Genomic DNA, 19,965 nt, shown 5'->3' with positions numbered 1-19,965 from the left:
TGGTTTCGTTAATCCATCTGCAACCTGATCTTCGGCATTCACATAATCGAGCTGCACAATTTTTCGATCCAACACATCTCGTATAAAATGATGTCTAATGTCAATATGTTTGGTTCTTGGTGTGTATCCACCATCTTTAGCAATACATATTGTGCTTTGATTATCACAAAACAACTTGATTGGGTCATGCTTACCAAACTGCGTTAAGAGTCCCTGCCACCAGGACGCTTCTTGTACAGCTGCAGATAATGCCATATACTCTGCCTCACATGTGGATAACGCCACAGTTGCTTGTCGTTTGCAACTCCAAGAAACCGCTCCTCCTTGGATTTTGAATATATATCCACTTGTTGATTTACGATCATCTGCGTCAGCGGCCCAATCAGCATCTGAATAGTCGACGATCTTATTATCACCAGATGAGAAGTACTTCAACTTTATAGAAGATGTCCCTCTGAGATACCGCATCAAATGTTTGACGGCCTGCCAGTGACTTGATCCGGGGTTGGTGTTGTACCGACTCAGCTGGTTGATAGCAAACAGGATTTCAGGTCTGGTACATTGAGCAAGATACATTAGGCATCCTACGGCTTCTTGATACGGTATATTCGCCATTTGTTCTAGCTCTTCTTCCGTTTGAGGCGACATTTTCGACGTAAGTTTGATGGCAGTGTTCATCGGAGTGGACGTGGCTTTCGAATCTTGCATGTTGAATCTGGCTAAGACTGTTTCAATATAGGCTTCCTGATCCAGCGCTATTCCATCTTCCGAATATGTAATACGGATCCCTAGGCAACTTTTTGCTGGTCCAAGATCTTTCATTTTGAACGTATTGCTTAACTGCACCTTCAATTGATTTTTCATGTCCACGTTATTCGAAAAAATCATCAAGTCATCCACATAGATTGCAACAAATAAAATTTTGTCGTTGTCAATCTTGAAGTAGACACATGTGTCGTATTTCGATTGCTTCAAGCCTAGCTTCTTGAGCGTTGTGTCTAATTTCACATTCCACACCCGGCTTGATTGTTTTAGCCCGTATAGAGCTTTGTTTAGGCGGCACACCATTGTTCTTATTATGCTGCTCAAAGCATGGGGGTTGCTCCAAATATATTTCCTGATCTAGATCACCTTGGAGAAAAGCGGTGATGGCATCCATCTGATCTACCATAAGATTGTGTCTAGCAGCGAGCGCAAAAAGGTATCTCAGTGAACTGTGACGTACCACTGGAGAGTAGGTTTCGTCGTAGTCCACCCCCTTTCGCTGAGAAAATCCTTTGATCACTAACCGTGTCTTGTAGCGATCGATGTTTCCAGCAGCATCATACTTGGTCTTGAACACCCATTTGCACTTAATTGCTTTTCTTCCTTTTGGCAGCGCTGATAAATTCCACGTGTTGTTTTCCATCAGCGCCTGGTACTCTTCTTCCATCGCTACCTTCCATCGTTCGGAGTCGTTACGCGACAAAGCATCGTGATGGCTAACAGGATCGTCATCTTTAACTTCCCTCCTGGCGTTGGATTCGGTCATGGCAATACCACTAAATTCTCTAGCTGCTCGTGAACTGCTTTCCTCTGTTTCCTCAGCATTGTTTATTCCTTCCTGGCTCCAGATCGCTGTCGATGAACCACTAGTTTGGCAGCTGTTGGATTCATGCTGAGAAGGAAAGGAACTAGGCAATCCTTTTGTTGAAATAACAAAATCATTGTACTTGCCTGGCAATCTGTGCTCGCGACCGCTGCGCCTCAACACCGGTGACCTTGGTGGATATGAATTTTGTCGCGGTGGGAGCACGGTGGTCACGTCAAACATAGAAATATCAGCAGCATCATCAGAATCAACCAATGTTCCGTCGGAATCTTCGCTAAAATCTCCAACCTCATTGGAAAATTCATTGAAGGCATCGTTATCGCTATCTTCCTCACTCGACGGTGTTTCAGCCCAAGGAATGCTCGGTGCAAGAGAAATCGTCTCTTCGTGTTCCAAAAGAATAATCTATTTTACGTTCGAGTTTTCTTCGAAAGGAATAGCGACACCTTCATCGATGAATTTCACTTCCCGGCTGATGACAATTTTCCTGGACCTCAAATTGAACAATCGATACCCTTTGGTATGTTCGTCAATTCCGGTGAAAATGCACTCTTCTGACTTAGGATCCCATTTTTTTCGATATTGTTTTGGTACTAGGACCATCGCACGTGTTCCAAATATCCTTAAATGGGAAAGGTTGGGTTTCTTTCCTGTCCATGCTTCCTCCGGAGTTACTTCGTTGCCTTTGGTTGGGGAACCATTCAGCAAATATACAGCCATTGCCACAGCTTCCGCCCAAAAATGTTTTGCAAGCTTAGCCATGTAAAGCATGCACCTTGCACGTTCTACGATCGATCTGTTCGCTCGTTCCGCCATACCGTTTTGTTCCGGGGTGTACGCATTGGATTTTTGATGTACTATTCCGTGCTTATTCAGATGTTTTTTTGAATGTAGCATTTACGTACTCTTTACCGTTATCTGTTCGGAGGACCTTAAGCTTTCTTCCGGATTGCCGTTCCGCCATTGCGTGGATATCATGGAAAACTTGCGCAACCTCAGATTCCGATTTAGTTTTTAAAAAGTATGTCCATATCCGGCGGGATTTATCGTCAATAAAGACAATAAAATAACGGTTTCCACTTAGTGACTTAACCTCCATCGGTCCGCAGATATGAACTAAATTTAATATCTCAGACGCCCTATTTCCTTGCTGAACGGGTGGCGACTCAGTTTGCCCATCGGACACACCTTACAGTCGGCCATGCTTCCTCCGTCGATATTGACTCCATCTGCCAATCCGTTGGCGAGGCTGCGCACACCGTTGATGTTTAGGTGTTCCATCCGTTGATGCCATAACTCCAAGCTTCCTGTAGATGAAACCGCCAAAGCATTTTTCTTACCTTGCTTGCGTTCTTGAAGCTTGAAAAGGTCGTTTTCATGGCTGCCGGTAGCTACCACATTGCCATCTTTGCCAATCACTTTGCATCCATCGTTGTTAAAAACGACAATGTATCCTTTCCGGACGATCTGGTTGACGGACAATAGATTCACTGATAGGTCTGGTAATACTTGAACATCACAAACAGGAATCTCATCATTGCTACACGAAGGCTTCACTATGTACGATCCCGTTCCGGTGATTTTCATATTACCGCCGTTAGCCGCTACCACAGTACCATTGGATGGCTTCACATTTTGTAGGAGTTCCGCGTTTCGTGTCATGTGAACACTAGCTCCCGAGTCAAAATACCAATCTTCGCCGTTGGCTGTCCCGATAGTAGAAAGCACTGTGCAAAACGTATTTTCCTTTTTCGAACTGTAGCAATCCTTTGCTATATGGCTGTACTTGGAACATTTCCGACATCTCGGCCCTTTCGGAGGATTCTGTTCTTTAAATTTTTGTCCAGAAACTTTCCTTTTTGCAACAAACGCTGGATGTGGCTGGCATTTCTTGTAGAAGTTTTATTTTGATAACGTCTCCAGTAATGACTATACAGTAGGTGACCGCTAACTGAGAGGTATACAAGCTCCAGTTAACGAACAATGTTCACTAACTGGAGTGACGTTTCTATGGATTGATTGTTTTGATTGGCGTGGACTGGAATAAACATACCAAACTTTTTTTCATTTATGTTGATATAAAGTATGGTAATTCGTGTAATAACATAAATTAATAGCAAACGTAGGTGAAAGACCCTAAATTTGTTTGAAAAATGCACATTTGCGACAAATTTCTCTTCATGAGATTCCGGATGTTTCATGTTTTGACGTTTAAGTGTTCGTTAATTGAGAATCACTCCAGTTAGCGAACCTCCAGTTAAAAAGCACTCCAGTTAAAACACATCCAGTTAGCGGTCACCTACTGTACCTGAATTTTCCAAAGCCATTATCATTGGACGATATTGCTCAGACAAACCAGCCAGTAGAAGCGTTCCAATCCACTCTTCGGAAATCGCAAAGCCTATTCCGTTGAGTTGATGCGACGTTGAAATTGTGCGGTTAACGTATTCAGACATGGATTCGCAAGACGACAAATCTGTTTTTATCAGCTTGTGGAGCAGTCCGACTCTTCTAGTAAGACCAGAATCTTCAAAAGCTCTCTCCAACTTAGCCCAAACTTCTCTTGCTGTCGTTGCTTCCTTGACGTGCACATAATTCAGCGGATCAAGAAGAAGGATGATTTTTGCTCTTGCCTTGCGATCCTTGTCTGCATCCACGGCTACGTAACTCCCGTCGTCATTCTTTTTCGGCTTTACCACGCACCAGAGATCTTCGAGCTCAAGGAAGGTTTGTACCGCAAACTTCCAAGTGTCCCAATTTTCTCTACCGGTAAGACGTTCGATGCCAAGAAGATTCGACGAAACCTGCAGCGCTTGAGGATCCAGTGGAACTTGAATTCATCTTCGGTTTCTTGTCACTTGATTGAAAATTACACTTCTTCAAATATCGTACTATTCTGGGTCCATAACCTATTGGCAGTAGTGCAAACAACCAGCGTATTGTATGGTTAGGAACTGAATGAATGTATTTAATAGAAAACTTATAACCTCAGTGAATCATAGGTTACTATGATTAAAGTTATTCGTGATACAAAAAATCGGCATATTATAAACTCATAACAAAATCATCTCCAGCTTTGTATCTGATGCTCATACAGGGTGGCAGCAAAAGTATTTCATTTCATTTATTAATTCACAATATATTTGTACCGTGGGGGATGTACATAAGTTAAATCTAATAATTAATTAATTAATGGTACTAATGAGCAAAATGAGAAAGCTGGTTTTGTTTGAATGCAATACGATGCAAAAAGTGATTAAAAACAGAGTAGGGGAAAGCAGGGCAAAATGGGCACCTTCTACTTATGCATTATTTCACTACAAATATACATTCCTATGCTCAAAATGTATTCATTAGAGTGTTTTATGAACACCATGTAAGCTGTATAACCTTTTTATATAAAAAAAAAAAACAAACAAAAAACATGCAAAATAAGATTTAGTAGCATATTGATGTAATTTTTGCCACTTCGAAAATAAGCTTAAACCAGTGTCCAGAGAAATTTGGAAGTCTTACATGGTATATTTTTCAGAAGAAAGTAAGGCAATCGAACTATCGAATTTTACTAATATAACAAAAAATACAAAAATGCTTCACGTGGGGCAAAATGGGCAGTTACTCTTGGGGTAAAATGGACAATCGTTAAATTCTTAAAATCATCCAAATAATTGTAATATTATACGAAAAAGCGTTTGACAGCACGTGCGATAAAATCGCATGCGATGAAGCACAGACACGGCGCTTACACTTGGGGCAAAATGGGCAGATGTTTTTGATATATAGGGGTAACACAATAATGGTAACAGGCATAGATTCAAAAGATTAGATTTTTTAGAGTGGAACGAGTAAAAACTGTTTTAATTTTGATTGCATATTTTTGGAAGAATTTTAAGGGTTTTCCTGAACAGCAAAACAAAAGATAGGACGAGAATATATTTTACGAAACGTGCGCAAAAGCATAGACCATTACCTAAGAGCAGTTGTTGTGGCCCATATTGCCTCAGTGTTTTGACGTTTCTCGTTTTATTTACATATGTCCATTTTGCCCTGCGTGTCAAAATATTATCTTTAAAAAGAAAAACTTTTATTTAACATTTGTTGAAGTTATTTTCAGGCTATGTGGCAATTTTAATTTATAGATAAATAGTAGAGGCTTGTAATTGTAATGTAAGAATAATTTGTGTGATGTGTAATATTCAAAGGAATATTCAGTAAACTGCTTAACATGCCCTTTTTGCCTCGCTTTTCCTTATTCAAAATCTGACGAAGCTGATGTTCTTAACCGTAGAGTTGGCAACCAGATTTACACACGTAAGTTGGCAACCGGCATACCCGGGTATTCCACACGTTTTGATACAAAAAATTAACTATTTTCATAGGTAAACAATGCTTTCTATATTTTAATGCTGTAAGCAAGTAATGCCGACCATATATTCTCTTCTATTTCATTTATTCATTTAGTTTATTCATTTTATTATAAAAATAACGGTCAAATTGAAATTTGGAATCGCTTGAATTTGACTCGAAAATAAGCACAATACGAAAAGAGGAAGAAGAGAAACGTCATTCTCCATACAAAACTGTATGGAATACCCGGGTATGCTGGTTGCCAACTTACGTGGTAAAGTTAAATCAGAAATTAAAAGTTGGGAGGCTACGGAAAATTTCAGGTCAATAAAAGCAATGAATCAAAAGTTATTGCAGTTTAAAGTTAAAAAAAATACCCGGGTATCCGGTTGCCAACTTAAAGGTTAAATGTTCTGAAATTTCAGCCTGTCAGCTGTTTGCAATGTATAGCAGTTTTCGAGCAGCTTACTAAGTAAGTAGAATATACAGGTGTGCTTATCCCAAGGTGTATGAATTTAGAAGGCTGATTTTTATCGCTTCTGCTTCTGAACGAAGATTTTAAGAGTGTTTTATGTATTCGTCAAGCCTCCAGAAAGTTTGTTTGAACAAAAGTTTTCACCCATCTTGTCAAAAAGTGATAGCGGAATTTGGGGCAAGTGTGCCATACGGGGCAAGAGTGCCACCAAGCATTTTTCCTTAAAAACTTTAGTTTAATGATCAATTGTGTATACAGTTGGTTGCTTTCCAATGACTAAGTATACTGAGCCGAATTTCATATAGACAAATCGATATTTCCCATTGTTTTGAACTGATTTATATTGAGTTTAAAAAATTGAGCAGAATATTATAATTTTTTAATCCAACCAAATAAGCTCTCAAAAATCATGCGAACAATCAACCGAGAAAATTTTTACACCACCGTATAGCTGAGGAAACGTGAATTTTTTTGTGGGGTTAGTTGAAAAAAACTTTCTTTTTTTTTTTTATTCAGTAGGGACGGCTTTGCCGTATTGCTTAAAAAAAACTTTCTTTTTGTCACTGAAAAATTCAATTTAAAAAAAGATACAACTTTTGGGGCAAAAGAGCCATCTCTATTTGGGGCAAGTGTGCCACCATCTTTCATAGGCGCGAGCTGTCAAAAATGTAAACATTGTTGTAGCGTTCAGCGGTATGGTGCGCTTTTACGAGCGGTTTCTACTCCGGAAAAACAGACCAGCAACAACCCATATTGCGATACAGTTTGTGATGAAAAGGGGTTCATTGGTGACTCAAGACATGTAGGAATACATACACTAGTGGTACAAACGTAATAATTTCCAATTATCTAAGAAATACGGTTGTTTTAACCAGGTGGCCGTCTTGCCCCATACGAGTGGCACTCTTGCCCCATAGCCCAAAAAACAACGTTTTTTTCACCCTTTTTAAAACGCTTCAAAAACTGTTTTGTTTGCACTTTTTTCAAGCGAAACTCATTTATAAGTGAGCAAATAGATGTAAAATGGTTATGAGATTTAAATTGGCTTTTGAAAAACACGTTTTAGTGAGTTATAACTTGAAATGCTTAAGGTGGCACACTTGCCCCAAATTCCGCTATTCAAATTTGGTTATAAAAACATGCTATGAGACCATCTGGACTACATACACTTTGATTCTAGATTCCACCACGTGATTTCTTTAACCGTCTTGTGTACGACCAAAATCTTATCTTATCAAGATTTTTTTCAATCAATAATATGTTCTAACTCCACCACCATAACTGGCCAGGCCGCATGTTTTAAGTGGATGATTAGTCTTTTTATAAGTTTTACTTAGGTTTCTTTCAAAAGTTATATACATTTTTCAATTGTTTTGCTTGTTGTATAAAAATATATGTTGACGATCTATAAAATATGCTCATCATCTTTTATTAAAAACCGGCTCCGATCGGCTCCAGACAACTTCGGAACCTCCTCCACTCCAACTCAACGGAGCCGGCTCCGCCCCCATGGCTCCGCACCCACGGCTCCGAAGCTGACTCCGCTCCAGTGGCTCCGCACCAACGACTCCGCACCCACGGCTCCGGAGTCGGTTTTAACAGATTGCTAAAAAAATCCTTTTCAATAAAGTTTCAATGGGAAAGATCCGTAAATAGCTTAGTAAATAATGTTGTAAAAGAATTTTGTAAAAAAAATCGATAAATTTTGAACATCGTTCAACAATCACATCGCGTGTTAGCTTCTACACTTGCAAGAAGATAGATTCGTTTTTAGACTATCATACAATGCCGTCTCTATTGAAACGTTAGTCCAGAGCCGTTGGTCCGGAGCCGTTGATTCACCGCCGGAGCCATTGATTCGTCGCCGACTTCGGGGCTGTTGGTGCGAATCCGGCTCCGGAGCTGTTGGTGTGGATCCGGTTCTGGAGCCGTGGGTGCAGAGCCGACTTCGGAGCCATTGATGCGCTCCAAAACACCCATCCCTATTCGGCAGTAACACTATGACTACAGTATGAATGTGTGTGTTAACTTTCAGCCAATTCTATTTCGTTTGCTTGTAGTGGTTGGTATCATTTTAAAAGAGGTGATTTCAGTGTTAATGTCGATATATTGTTACACTGTAATACAACATTTGAAAAAAAGGCCGGTTGGGGTGTTGGAGTTACAGCACATTTTTGATTGAAAAAAATATTGATAGGAGTTTTTAAATTCTAATTTTATAACAATATGTTATAAAACATTATTGTGACCCTAAGACAATTTTCATTCAATTCTAACTAGTAATTCAAAAGATATAAGCTTTTAACCTCGAAAAACATAATTCTTCCATACAAAATGTATAGCTTACACGGGTAGGCGGTTGTACATGTGTAGGGTATTTAAACTTAAATAATAAAAAAAAAAATTTAACATTTTTGGTATTTTTTGCACATGGGTAGAAAACATATTTTCTGAGGCATTTTTAAAATTTGAAGTCGATACGATTTTTTAATCCAAAGTTATTTTGGAATAAAGATGCAAAACTTATACGGGTAGGCGGTTGTACACATGACGGTTAATGCACCTTGGGGTAAATGTAAACAACACCGTGTTTTGCCATTTTTCGAGCAGGTACTCGAATCTAATTCTAGCTTTGAGACTAGTATAATCTAGACTGAAAATTGCAGGCTAGTTTTGTGTGGTTTTGTATGGGGTGTTTACATGATTTCAGCCTCCAACTGTCAAACTCCATACAAAAAACTGACTAGAATCGTGAAGGGCCCCATAATTACATCATCTCATTATTATATTTATCGAGATCCCAGTTGTGCGAATCACGGTTATTTTTAACCGAGACTCGGCATATTTTTTTAAGAGTGTAGACGTGCATTTCAGGCATATAATAGACTCTTTCAGCGAGATATAGAATTGTTCGGATGTAGGCGTAGACATGTTCAGCGATTCTGTAGTGCTGTCATTTGTTTTGTTTACACACTGTGCCGCAGGGTTCAATTTTTCATTCTTAAAAGTCCTAAAAGTAGCTAATAATCATTCTCCAAGCTGTTTAATAAATGAATTAGTTAAAACAAGCATATTTTTACGAAAACCGTTTGTTTACCTTCTGATGAGAATGATCCAAGCTGCAGTCCAAGGGGAACGAAAGTGACAGCTCTACAGTATAACCGTACATGTCTACACCTATATCCGAACAATTCTATATCTCGCTGAAAGAGTCTATTATATGCCTGAACGAATCTACAACTCGCTGAACATGTCTATATAATCCTCGAAAACCCTGTAAATCATTCCATATTTGAAGAAGAAGGAAGACGACACAAAACGTAGACGACCAAAGTACGGGGTACAAGAAATCACGCATCCTTCCAGCACATCCTACCACAACAAAAGTTCTGGACAGACAGAGGATGCCTAACACCTGGATGAGCGCGATAGCAGACAAATCATTGCAGATCGAGAGAGATGGGTAGTCCCGCAGGGCGACTATGGGCTTCGAACGACGAGATCCGTTCGCCGCGGTTGTCAGAAGGCGCTCACTTGGCGCTCAGTTTTAAAATAACGTACCATTGAGAGACTGTAAGAAGCGCGCGAAAGAATGAGTTCTACCTGCCGGGGTCGAACGTTCCCGTTTGTATGGGGAGAAATCCGCGAGGTTTTGCGCTGCGGATTTGGAACGAATGTTGTTTTCAATGTAACGTTTTGCTTTAAATTTTGCTTTAAATGATTGAAGTGAATTAAACTTAGAGGTATGTAACATTTTAAAAATGTTTTGTGATCAATTTCCAATGAAATAAATTTTCATCAGTTTGGAAAATGTATATAAAAAACATAAAATTTATCGGAATATAACTATACATACAAATATCTATAATAATATAGTTCTATAAATACAATATGTATATATATATATATATATGTATATATATATATATATATATATATATATATGTATAGAGATATTTTTTTGTTTTTTTTTTTCAAGAAAGTGAGTAAAGCTGCCTTATAATTGATAACAAACCATCCAATAATGATGTATCGAATGAAATCCAATACCAACGGCAAAAAAATTCAAAATTCAAAACATAACTATCCTTAAATCGTAGATATAAACGTCTTTAAATGCTTGACAGTTGTATCTCATGATTCTCATTCTCTCATGAGCGTCGAACGGATTTCGTCGTTCGAAGCCGGTACTCGCCCCGCCGGTCAAGCGAAATTCGCATGCAAATGCATGTGTGCGTGTTGTTCGAAGGATATCGGTTTTCCCTTCTCCCGTTTTTCGTCCATCATTTCTTGCCAGGCTACACGAGCGGTGTAGTTGCTTTCGTATTGACGCGGATTTGTAAATGGCTTGACTCGGCTTTCGCGGTTTTCAAATCGAGACTTCTGTAACAGCTCTGCGTTTTTTGCGACGACTCTATATTTTTTAGACCAATCGTAAAGCCAGTTCAAAACACAACATTTTTGTATTCAAAATCGTACCACTATTTTTCAATTTTGGTATACGCCACTTCAATCTGTCATTTTGGTGGGCAGTTGCCACTATGAGATAAAAAAAATTTACCATGTAAGACTTCCAAGTTTCACTGGACACTGGTTTAAGCTTATTTTCGAAGTGGCAAAAATTACATCAATATGCTACTAAATCTTATTTTGCATTTTTCTTGGTTTTTTATGTGAAAGGGTTATACAGCTTACATGGTGTTCATTGAACACTCTAATGAATACATTTTGAGGATTGGAAAGTATCTTTGTAGTGAAATAATGCTGAAATAGAAGGTGCCCATTTTGCCCCACATGCCCATTTTGACCCGCTTTCCCCTAATGAAAATTTAAATTAAGATTACTCTCTCGATAGCAGCTGTGAACCATTTTTCGTATGCTGTGTGTTTTCGAAAATTACCTTATTCCAAATAAATCCCGGAATGAAGCATCTCGTTTGGGCCGTTTGGTGTACTATCTTTCCCCGAGTTACGCGAATAATGCGTCCCGGAGATATTCACGTAAGTCGAATATTACGTTTCGCTGCCAAAATACTCTTGTTTAATAATTATTTTTGATTGAAAATAGTGCTTTTATGCACTTTATTACTTATTTAATTCAATTCGTGTAGAAAATTCGACTATTTCTGTTGTTTTAGTTAATTGAAATTTTTGGAAAAATTGTAATTGATTTTTCACTTAAAAATTTTTGGAGAAAGTTGTACTGATTTGTCGTATGAACTGTCTAAAATAAATATTCGCGTAACTCAAATTCGCATAACTCGAGTGTCTCGTAACCCGGTGCTCTAGCACCAATCGAACACGACATCGAACGTCAAAAATGTATGGAATTTGACATGTTTGATTTGTTGGTTATTACCGTAACAATAGACGATGCGCAATCTCAGATTGCGCATATATTTATCTGTCAAACGGGTCGGTTTAATATATTTATCTGTCAAAAAATTTTATATAACTCGGACATATAATCTTGAAGATTTATGCGCAATCTTGGCGCAATCTGAAAATGTATGGAAATTACGTTTATAGCTCAGGGTTGGCTACGCGAAATGACTTATGTTTTGATAAAACGAATATACAGTATAACGTCGATTATCCGGGGGAGGATTAACCGGCGGGCGGCTTAACCGTGCGCATAAATGTGACAGCTGTTCAAACGTACAGCGAACATTTGCAGCGATAGTCAAGTGAGCAACCAGTTTTTTGTGCAGCTCTGTAGTGTCTAGTGGTATTTTCGAAATTCATTTTTGTTCGTGAAAAGTTGTTAAACCTATTGTTATTGATTAAAATAATATTCTACTAAAGATTAATTGATAGATTCAAGGTAAATTAATCATAAAACTAGTGAATTTTATATTTTTTATATGAATTTGACATTTCTCGGACGATTATCCGTGCAAATCGATTAACCGGCAACCGTGCGGTCCCGAGCTGCCCGGATAATCGACGTTCTACTGTATGCGCAATCTGAGATTGCGCATCGTGTATTAATACGGTTAAATCGAACATGTCAAATCCCATACAATTTTCATGTTCGATGTCGTGTTCTATTGCTGCCAGAGCGCAGCCTAACTCGGGGAAAGACAGTAAATAATAACATATGGGGGCCCTTCTCGATTCTAGTCAGCTTTTTATATGGAGTTTGGAGGCTGAGATCAAGCACAGTTGGAGGCTGATATCATGTAAACATTCCGCACAAAACCACACATAAAACTAGTCTGCAATTTTCGGTCTAGATCAGAGGTCTCCAAACTACGGACCGCATGCGAAGAAATCAGGTGATGGAATCTAAAATCAAAGTGTATGTAGACCATGTGGTCTCATAGCATGTTTTTTTATAACCAGATGTAAACGTCACTTTTTGATATCACAAGTGAAAACTTTTGCTCAAGCAAGCTTTCTGGAGGCTTGACGAATACACAAAACACTTAAAATCTTCATTCAAATACAGAAGCATAAATATATTATTTCGCATAGCCAACCCTGGCCTATAAATGTCATTTTCCTAAATTTTCAGATTGAAATGAAATCAATTAGAAAACATTTTTTTTACTTATTTTTCAACATCGCGAGACTGAGAAGCGGTTATACACCCCCGAAATAATAATGCGTAGCCCCGTAACATAGATAAATTAACTAGTTTGTAACAAATTCTCGTTATCTCAGCAAAAAAAAACAATAATTAACAAATATTCGACCAGATATACTTAACTACTGTTGTTATGTTAACTTAAATGTTTTTTTTTTCTGTTTTATAGTGGCTTCATAACTCATTCTGTACAGACAGAGAGGACTAGTTTAGACGATGATATCTACAAAGATCTGCATGCAAGGTGAGTGGAAAGCGTTAATGTGCCTATAAATTATTGAATATGTTTTCTAATTTCCCAACTTGTCAATAGTAGTAGAAAACAGTAAAGCAATATGTATGCCATAGATTTATTCAGCCAATAATTATTCACAGTATAAATTGACGATTTCATCTAACTGTTTACAACTGCTAGAGGATTTCGGAAAGGAATTCATTTTCTAAATAAAGTAATTCTACTAATTCGTCTTGTATGTATTTTCATGCAACCATTTCATAGCCAAAGTTTGTTGGATTCGGAATTAAGGTGTGATAACAAAGAGATCGTGTTAATTAATGATTCGCTTCCTTGCCGTAATCAAGGTTAGAATTGATATGTGTGTGAATAATTTATATATGTTTTCGGCTATATCAATAATTACGTGTACATTTTCTTTTCTAACAAATATCCATATATTAACTGATGTCCTTAACACTGTAGAAACTTCCTTCTACGGTCATTGCAACGAACTATCAAGTTTTCCGGACTGTAGTGCGCGCGAAGAGGAAAAGATTTATGAAGATCTCTGCTATGTAACATTCTCATCAACTTTGCCTCAGGTTAGCAAAGAAAGAATTAATCTTGTGATAAGCTTTTGCGTGTTTTTCATCGCATTATTAATATGCAGCGATACGGTTAGTCCATAAATAATCCAGACAGTCATAATAATGAATGTTTTAATGTTTGGAGAGTCAAATACAGTGAAACCACTCATAACGAGTTTAATCTGTTCCAGTGACTATTTCGTTATACGAAAAACTCGTTATGCTGATGATGTTTATCCATATAATTTCTGCAGAATACTTATGTAGTCATATTTAAGTTATACAAGCGGCAGTAATTATCAGGGGCAAAATCTCGCCTTCGTGAGCAAATAGATCGAGAAAAAACGCGTAGAACACTTGTCAACATATAGGGGAAAGTGAGGCAAAATGGACTTGTTAAAGATTTTGGTCTGTATCTTATTGGTTAACCGCCATGTGTACGACCGCCTATCCGGGTAAGTTTCGCATCTTTATTCCGAAATAACTTTAGATTAGGAAGTCGTATCGACTTCAATTTTTTAGAATGCCTCAGGAAAGATGTTTACTAATCATATGCAAAAAAAAATACCAAAAATGTTTATTTTTTTTAAATTATTAATTATATATACCCTTCACATGTACAAGACAGTTTTCATTCAAATCTAACAAGTAATTCAAAAGATATACGATTTTAACCAAGAAAAACATCATTCTTCCATACAAAATGTATGGCCTACTTGGGTAGGCTGTTGTACGGTTACGTAGAGTTTTTTGGTCGTACACAAGACGGTTAAACCACTTTACTTTGTTATTTTGACGGCAATCGATACTTCAACGTCTTATTCATTAAACAGAAGTTTACTCATTAATAGCAAATGTCAAAAGCTGTGAAAATTTTTGTGCGGGGTAAAATGGTCTTGCTATGTTCAGCGAGTTGTTGATTCGTTCAGGCATATTATAGACTCTTTCAGCGAGATATAGAATTGTTTGGAAGTAGGCGTTGACATGTTCAGCGATTCTGTAGTGCTGTCATTTGTTTTGTTTACACACTGTACCGCAGGGTTCAATTTTTCATTCTTAAAAGTCCTAAAAGTAAGAATAATCATTCCCCAAGCTGTTTAATACATGAATTAGTTAAAACAAACATATTTTTACGAACACCGTTTATTTACCTCCTGATGCGAATGATCCAAGCTGCAGTACAAGGGGTGCGAAAGTGACAGCTCTACAGTATAACCGAATATGTCAACGCCTACTTCCGAACAATTCTATATCTCGCTGAAAGAGTCTATTATATGCCTGAACGAATCTACAACTCGCTGAACATGTCTATATAATCCTCGAAAACCCTGTAAAGGAGAAAAATGGATCACAACTTTTGACTTTAAGCTTTGGTTTAAGCTCTTGCATCTCGGTAGAATAGTGAGATTGTAAATTAAAGTTTTGTATTTATGTATTTCGTTGAATAATTCAGTAAAATGCTGGATTATTTCAATAATTCACGTGCTGTAAGTAACTTTTCTTGTGGACAGAGTATACATACAGCATAGCTTTATTTATGTAAAGCTAATATACAGGGTTTTCGAGGATTATATAGACATGTTCAGCGAGTTGTAGATTCGTTCAGGCATATAATAGACTCTTTCAGCGAGACATACGGCCTCAGCACCATTTTTCGATCGAAAAAATTCGATAGGCGCTCACGTAAAACTGACAGTCGGCCTCAGCACAATTTTTCGATAGAAAAAAATCTATCGATCCGACTGTCATTTTGGTGTCATTTGACACTCATTTCGCCGCCAAGGTGTTCATTTTACTGGTCTTTTAGAAAACTGGAATACCATGACACTCACGAGCAAAATAAACTATGCTACAAAAATTCGATCGTTCCGCTTTGTATGGCAAAAAATCCGCAACTCATTGAGCTTCGAATTTTCGAATATTAGAAAAATGCCATAAATCAAGGTTAATGGTTTTGAAAAACGTTATGTAAAAGCAAGTTGGTAAATGTTCTGGTTCTTTTTCAATATTTTGGGTGATAAAAAATCATTTATTAATTATTTTCAAAAATTGTTTACCTGGGGGGCCAACTTCATGTAGGGGTGTAAAAGAAATAGTTATACTGTCAGTTTTACGTGAGCGCCTATCGAATTTTTTCGATCGAAAAATGGTGCTGAGGCCGAGTATAACTATTTCTTTCATACTCCTGCATGAAGTTGATTCGCATCGAGTTCAGTACTTAGTGTAGGCATACCATTTTTTAAAGTATTTAATAAATGATTTTTTATCACCCAAAATATTGAAAAAGAACCAGAACAATTACCAAGTTGCTTTTACATAACGTTTTTCAAAACCATTAACCTTGATTTATGGCATTTTTCTGATATTCGAAAATTTCCGCAGCTCAATGAGTAGCGGATTTTTCGCCATACAAAGCGGAAAGATCGAATTTTTGTAGCATAGTTCATTTTGCTCATGAGTGTCATGGTATACCAGTTTTCAAAAAGACCAGTAGAATGAACACCTTGGCGGCGAAATGAGTGTCAAATGACACCAAAATGACAGCCGGATCGATCGAATTTTTTCGATCGAAAAATTGTGCTGAGGCCCATAGAATTGTTCGGAAGTAGGCGTTGACATGCTCAACGATTCTGTAGAGCTGTCATTTGTTATGTCTACACCCTGTGTCGCAAGGTTTAATTTTTCATGCTTAAATGTCCTAAAAGTAGCAAATAATCATTCCTCAAGCTGGTGAAGACATACATTAGTTGAAAAAAGCATATATTTTCGAAAACCGTTTGTTTACCTTCTGATGAGAATGATGCAAGCTGCAGTCCAAAGGGTACGAAAGTGACAGCTTTACAGTATAACGGAACATGTCAACGCCTGATTCCGAACAATTCTATATCTCGCTGAAAGAGTCTATTATATGCCTGAACGAATCTACAACTCGCTGAACATGTCTATATAATTCTCGAAACCCCTGTATTGTGGCGACCTTTGCTTGCATCACAGCCTCATCATGCTGCTCCTGTAAAAAAATACCGACCATTTTATCCCAAACTGCAACGTCATTTCCTCATTCTTTCCAATCATTCTACTAACTTTTACTTTAAAGTAAAATAGTTACTGTATTCACGTTAGTCATATATAAATATCATGTGCATGAAATATATCCATTTCCATTTTAACTCTAATTATGTGTTACGATAGCTTATTTTCGAGACGGTGAAAATTATATATTTTTGAGCAAACATTTTTTTTTTCTTTTTAACATTTTTTTAAAGCTGCCAATAATACAGGTCACCATTTCGCCCCACCTAACCATATTGCCCCAGGTTCCCTACAACATACCATACTTTTTTAAGTATTACTTTATTTTAATATTGCAAAGGCCCCTGCGCGCGCCACGCAATTATCTTCAATAAATAAATACTTGTGCCGCACAATATCATATGACACTTTTCCTCGTGGGAATATTTTTATGTTAAACGAATGCTTAGTATGAAAGTACTTATTAATCTGAACGATAATAATAATTTGAAAAAAGATCAACGTTTACAACGATTTCCCATAGGCACCGATTTCCATTTTGATTTCCTATAGGCACCGAAAAACGCACCAGAAACACAAATGATGTTACTCGTTGTGTGAGATTTTGCTCTTTACATATGTAATTACATATGTACATATGTAATTGTTGAGCATTTAGATTTGCTCGTTATGCGAATGATACTGTTATAAAGGATACTCGCTATGAGGAGTTCCACTGTATATGCCGGGTTTCATTGATCGTACTCGCTAGTGTAATTTAGATTTACACTAGCGCATCTGACGACGGCTGACCGAAGCATTTTGCCAAACAATTTGGATCTACTTCAGAAAATATGTAAATTTTCCATGTTTTTTTACTTAAACTGGACTGGAAAAACTTTGTTATTGATTTTTGTCGTTTTTTATTCAAACATGGCTGAAGTATTTGCAGAACATATTTGTCTATAAATTACAAAGCTTTTCCAGTCCAGTTTAAGTAAAAAACATAGAAAAATAACATATTTTCAGAAGCGGCTCCAAATTGTTTGGCAAAATGCTTTGACCAGCTGCCGCCAGATGCGCTAGTGAAAGTCGAAATTACAGCATGCGAATACGGACAATGTACTCGGACTTTTATATGCATTGTTTTTATATGATACAAGTACATTCCTAAAAAAAATATTCTAATTATACCTTGTTTGTTCGTCAGACATTTGGCATGGTGTATCGCTGCATATATTGTTATTTATTTTTTCTTTATGATCATGTGATTTTCGTAATTTTTATCCTACGTCATTTATTATTATATTTGCTACATACATAATAGTTTAGATTATGGCTAAACAGCTAAGAATACTCTTGTAACGGGTTATTTCGTTCAATATTTTAAATTTTAAGTCAATGAAAATGACGTCTACGTCACAATCACTGCTTTCACATTGAATAAATCGAATGCATGAACGAGAAATGTAACGAAATAGAAGAAAAAAAGCTATTTTTATGTAAAAAACTGATTTTTCGTTATGTGAGTCTTTGAAAAGGCTACTGTAGGAGTATTAGATTGAAAAACTCGTAAAAAATGTAAAAGTTTTGAGAAGGCTTCATTCTGTAAGTTATTCTACATCTTATAAGATATTTCAGAGCAAGTTCAGTTTTAAGGCTGGAGTACTTTGTCGATAATCACTAGTGTAATTTAGATTCTCATTAAGCGTCATCCATCAATTACGTAATGCAAAAATTTCAAATTTTCGACCCCCTCCTCCCCGAGTGTAACAAACTGTAACGTTGGAAAAAAACCCTGCCCCAAATTGCGTAACAGATAGACCCCACCCCCTTAAATAGCTTAGTTTATTGAACGAAATCAGATTTTTTTGTGACTTTTTCTTTTTTTCTGGTATGTTCACAAATTTTTAAATTAACCAAACAAAAATACATTATATTTTATATAAAGCAATACTCATTGTAGCAATCAAATTCAAAAAGATTCTGATAATCGAATCCTCAGCACAGTTTGCAACATGCTTGCATCACCATCATTAGAAGCGTATTTCATCATGCCATCTTCCTGTTCTTTCATAAATATGTCTATTTTTACAGAAATGTTCTTTGGCTTTAGATGTTGTATCATCATCAAATTGATTATTTTATTTCACATAACATGTGATGTTTAATATGTTACGCATGTCTTGCAATTTACGAACAAAATCGGTAATGTTTGCAAGAGTTTTGGCTGCATTTTCGACAACAACCGTTGTCGGTCAAGGCCTGCCTGTAACCATTAGTGAAGTGAGCTTAGCTTTCAGTGACTTATTGTTAGCATAGCAGGATAGTCAGTCCTACCTATGGCGGCACGGTCTATTCCGGACTTTAACCTATGACGGGCATGTTGTTACGTCGTACGAATTGACGACTGTCCAGACCGGCACTAACCGGCACCTCGTGTTTTACTCATTTGTTATTCGAAAAAAATCCATCATTTTATTTTGCGTTACGTAACAAAAGTTAAACTTTCCCTCTCCCCCATGTAACAATTCGTAACGTTTGGCGACACCCCCCTCCACTCCCCCTATCAGCGTTACATAATTGATTAATGACGCCTTAGTGAATTTGGCGGCGACTGACCGAAGCATTTTGCCAAACAGTTTGAAGTCGCTTCAGAAAATATGTTATATGTCCATGTTTTTAACTTAAACTGGACTGAAAAAGCTTTGTAATTGATAGATAAATATGTTGTTCAAGTATTTCAGCCATTTTCGCTTCCAAATCGGTCAAAAAAGCTACTTAAATTTTTGCCCAAGCTTATTATTGTCGATAATGCTCATAAATCAGAAATTATTGTAGCTTGGAATTTTTGTTTTGTTTTCTTTTTTTCCGTATGTTTTTGCCCATTGTACTGTGCGTTGCATTCCGCATCGAAATTCTATAGTACATCAAATCCAGTAGAATATTGCAGTCACGATGAGCATGATATGAAAGTAGAAGAAGTCTATCAGGATTTATGCTCGATACAGAATGCTTCGCGTAACCAGGTATGTTTTCTATTATTATTGTTTATTTTAATCGATTCTTCAACAGTTTTTTTAAATGTTGAATTCAAAATAATAATAATAATTTCAACGATTTAATGTTTGACGTTCGTAGCAGTGTG

The 19,965-nt window shown here is 37.2% G+C and overlaps 1 protein-coding gene across 3 annotated transcripts in view; it reads left to right on the top strand.

Moving 5' to 3' along the window:
• The window catches only part of LOC120955709 (protein vav), a 46,799-nt gene that overhangs the window by 3,181 nt on the left and 23,653 nt on the right, over window positions 1–19,965 (top strand). Inside the window, exons 3-5 of one of the 3 annotated variants that reach the window (XM_040376802.2) lie at window positions 13,171–13,245; window positions 13,501–13,583; window positions 13,702–13,820. In XM_040376802.2, the coding sequence (XP_040232736.1) occupies window positions 13,171–13,245; window positions 13,501–13,583; window positions 13,702–13,820 (277 nt within the window). Of the gene's footprint in view, window positions 1–13,170; window positions 13,246–13,500; window positions 13,584–13,701; window positions 13,821–13,870; window positions 14,261–19,743; window positions 19,847–19,965 lie in introns of those variants that run through there. The other 2 variants (XM_040376803.2, XM_040376804.2) reach the window with 2 other exon arrangements.

The sequence above is a fragment of the Anopheles coluzzii genome, chromosome 3, assembly GCF_943734685.1.
Source record: "Anopheles coluzzii chromosome 3, AcolN3, whole genome shotgun sequence".
In the NCBI taxonomy this organism is placed as follows: Eukaryota; Metazoa; Arthropoda; class Insecta; order Diptera; family Culicidae; genus Anopheles; species Anopheles coluzzii.
Note: the sequence above shows the minus strand (reverse complement) of the source record. Positions and strands in the feature narration are given on the sequence as shown.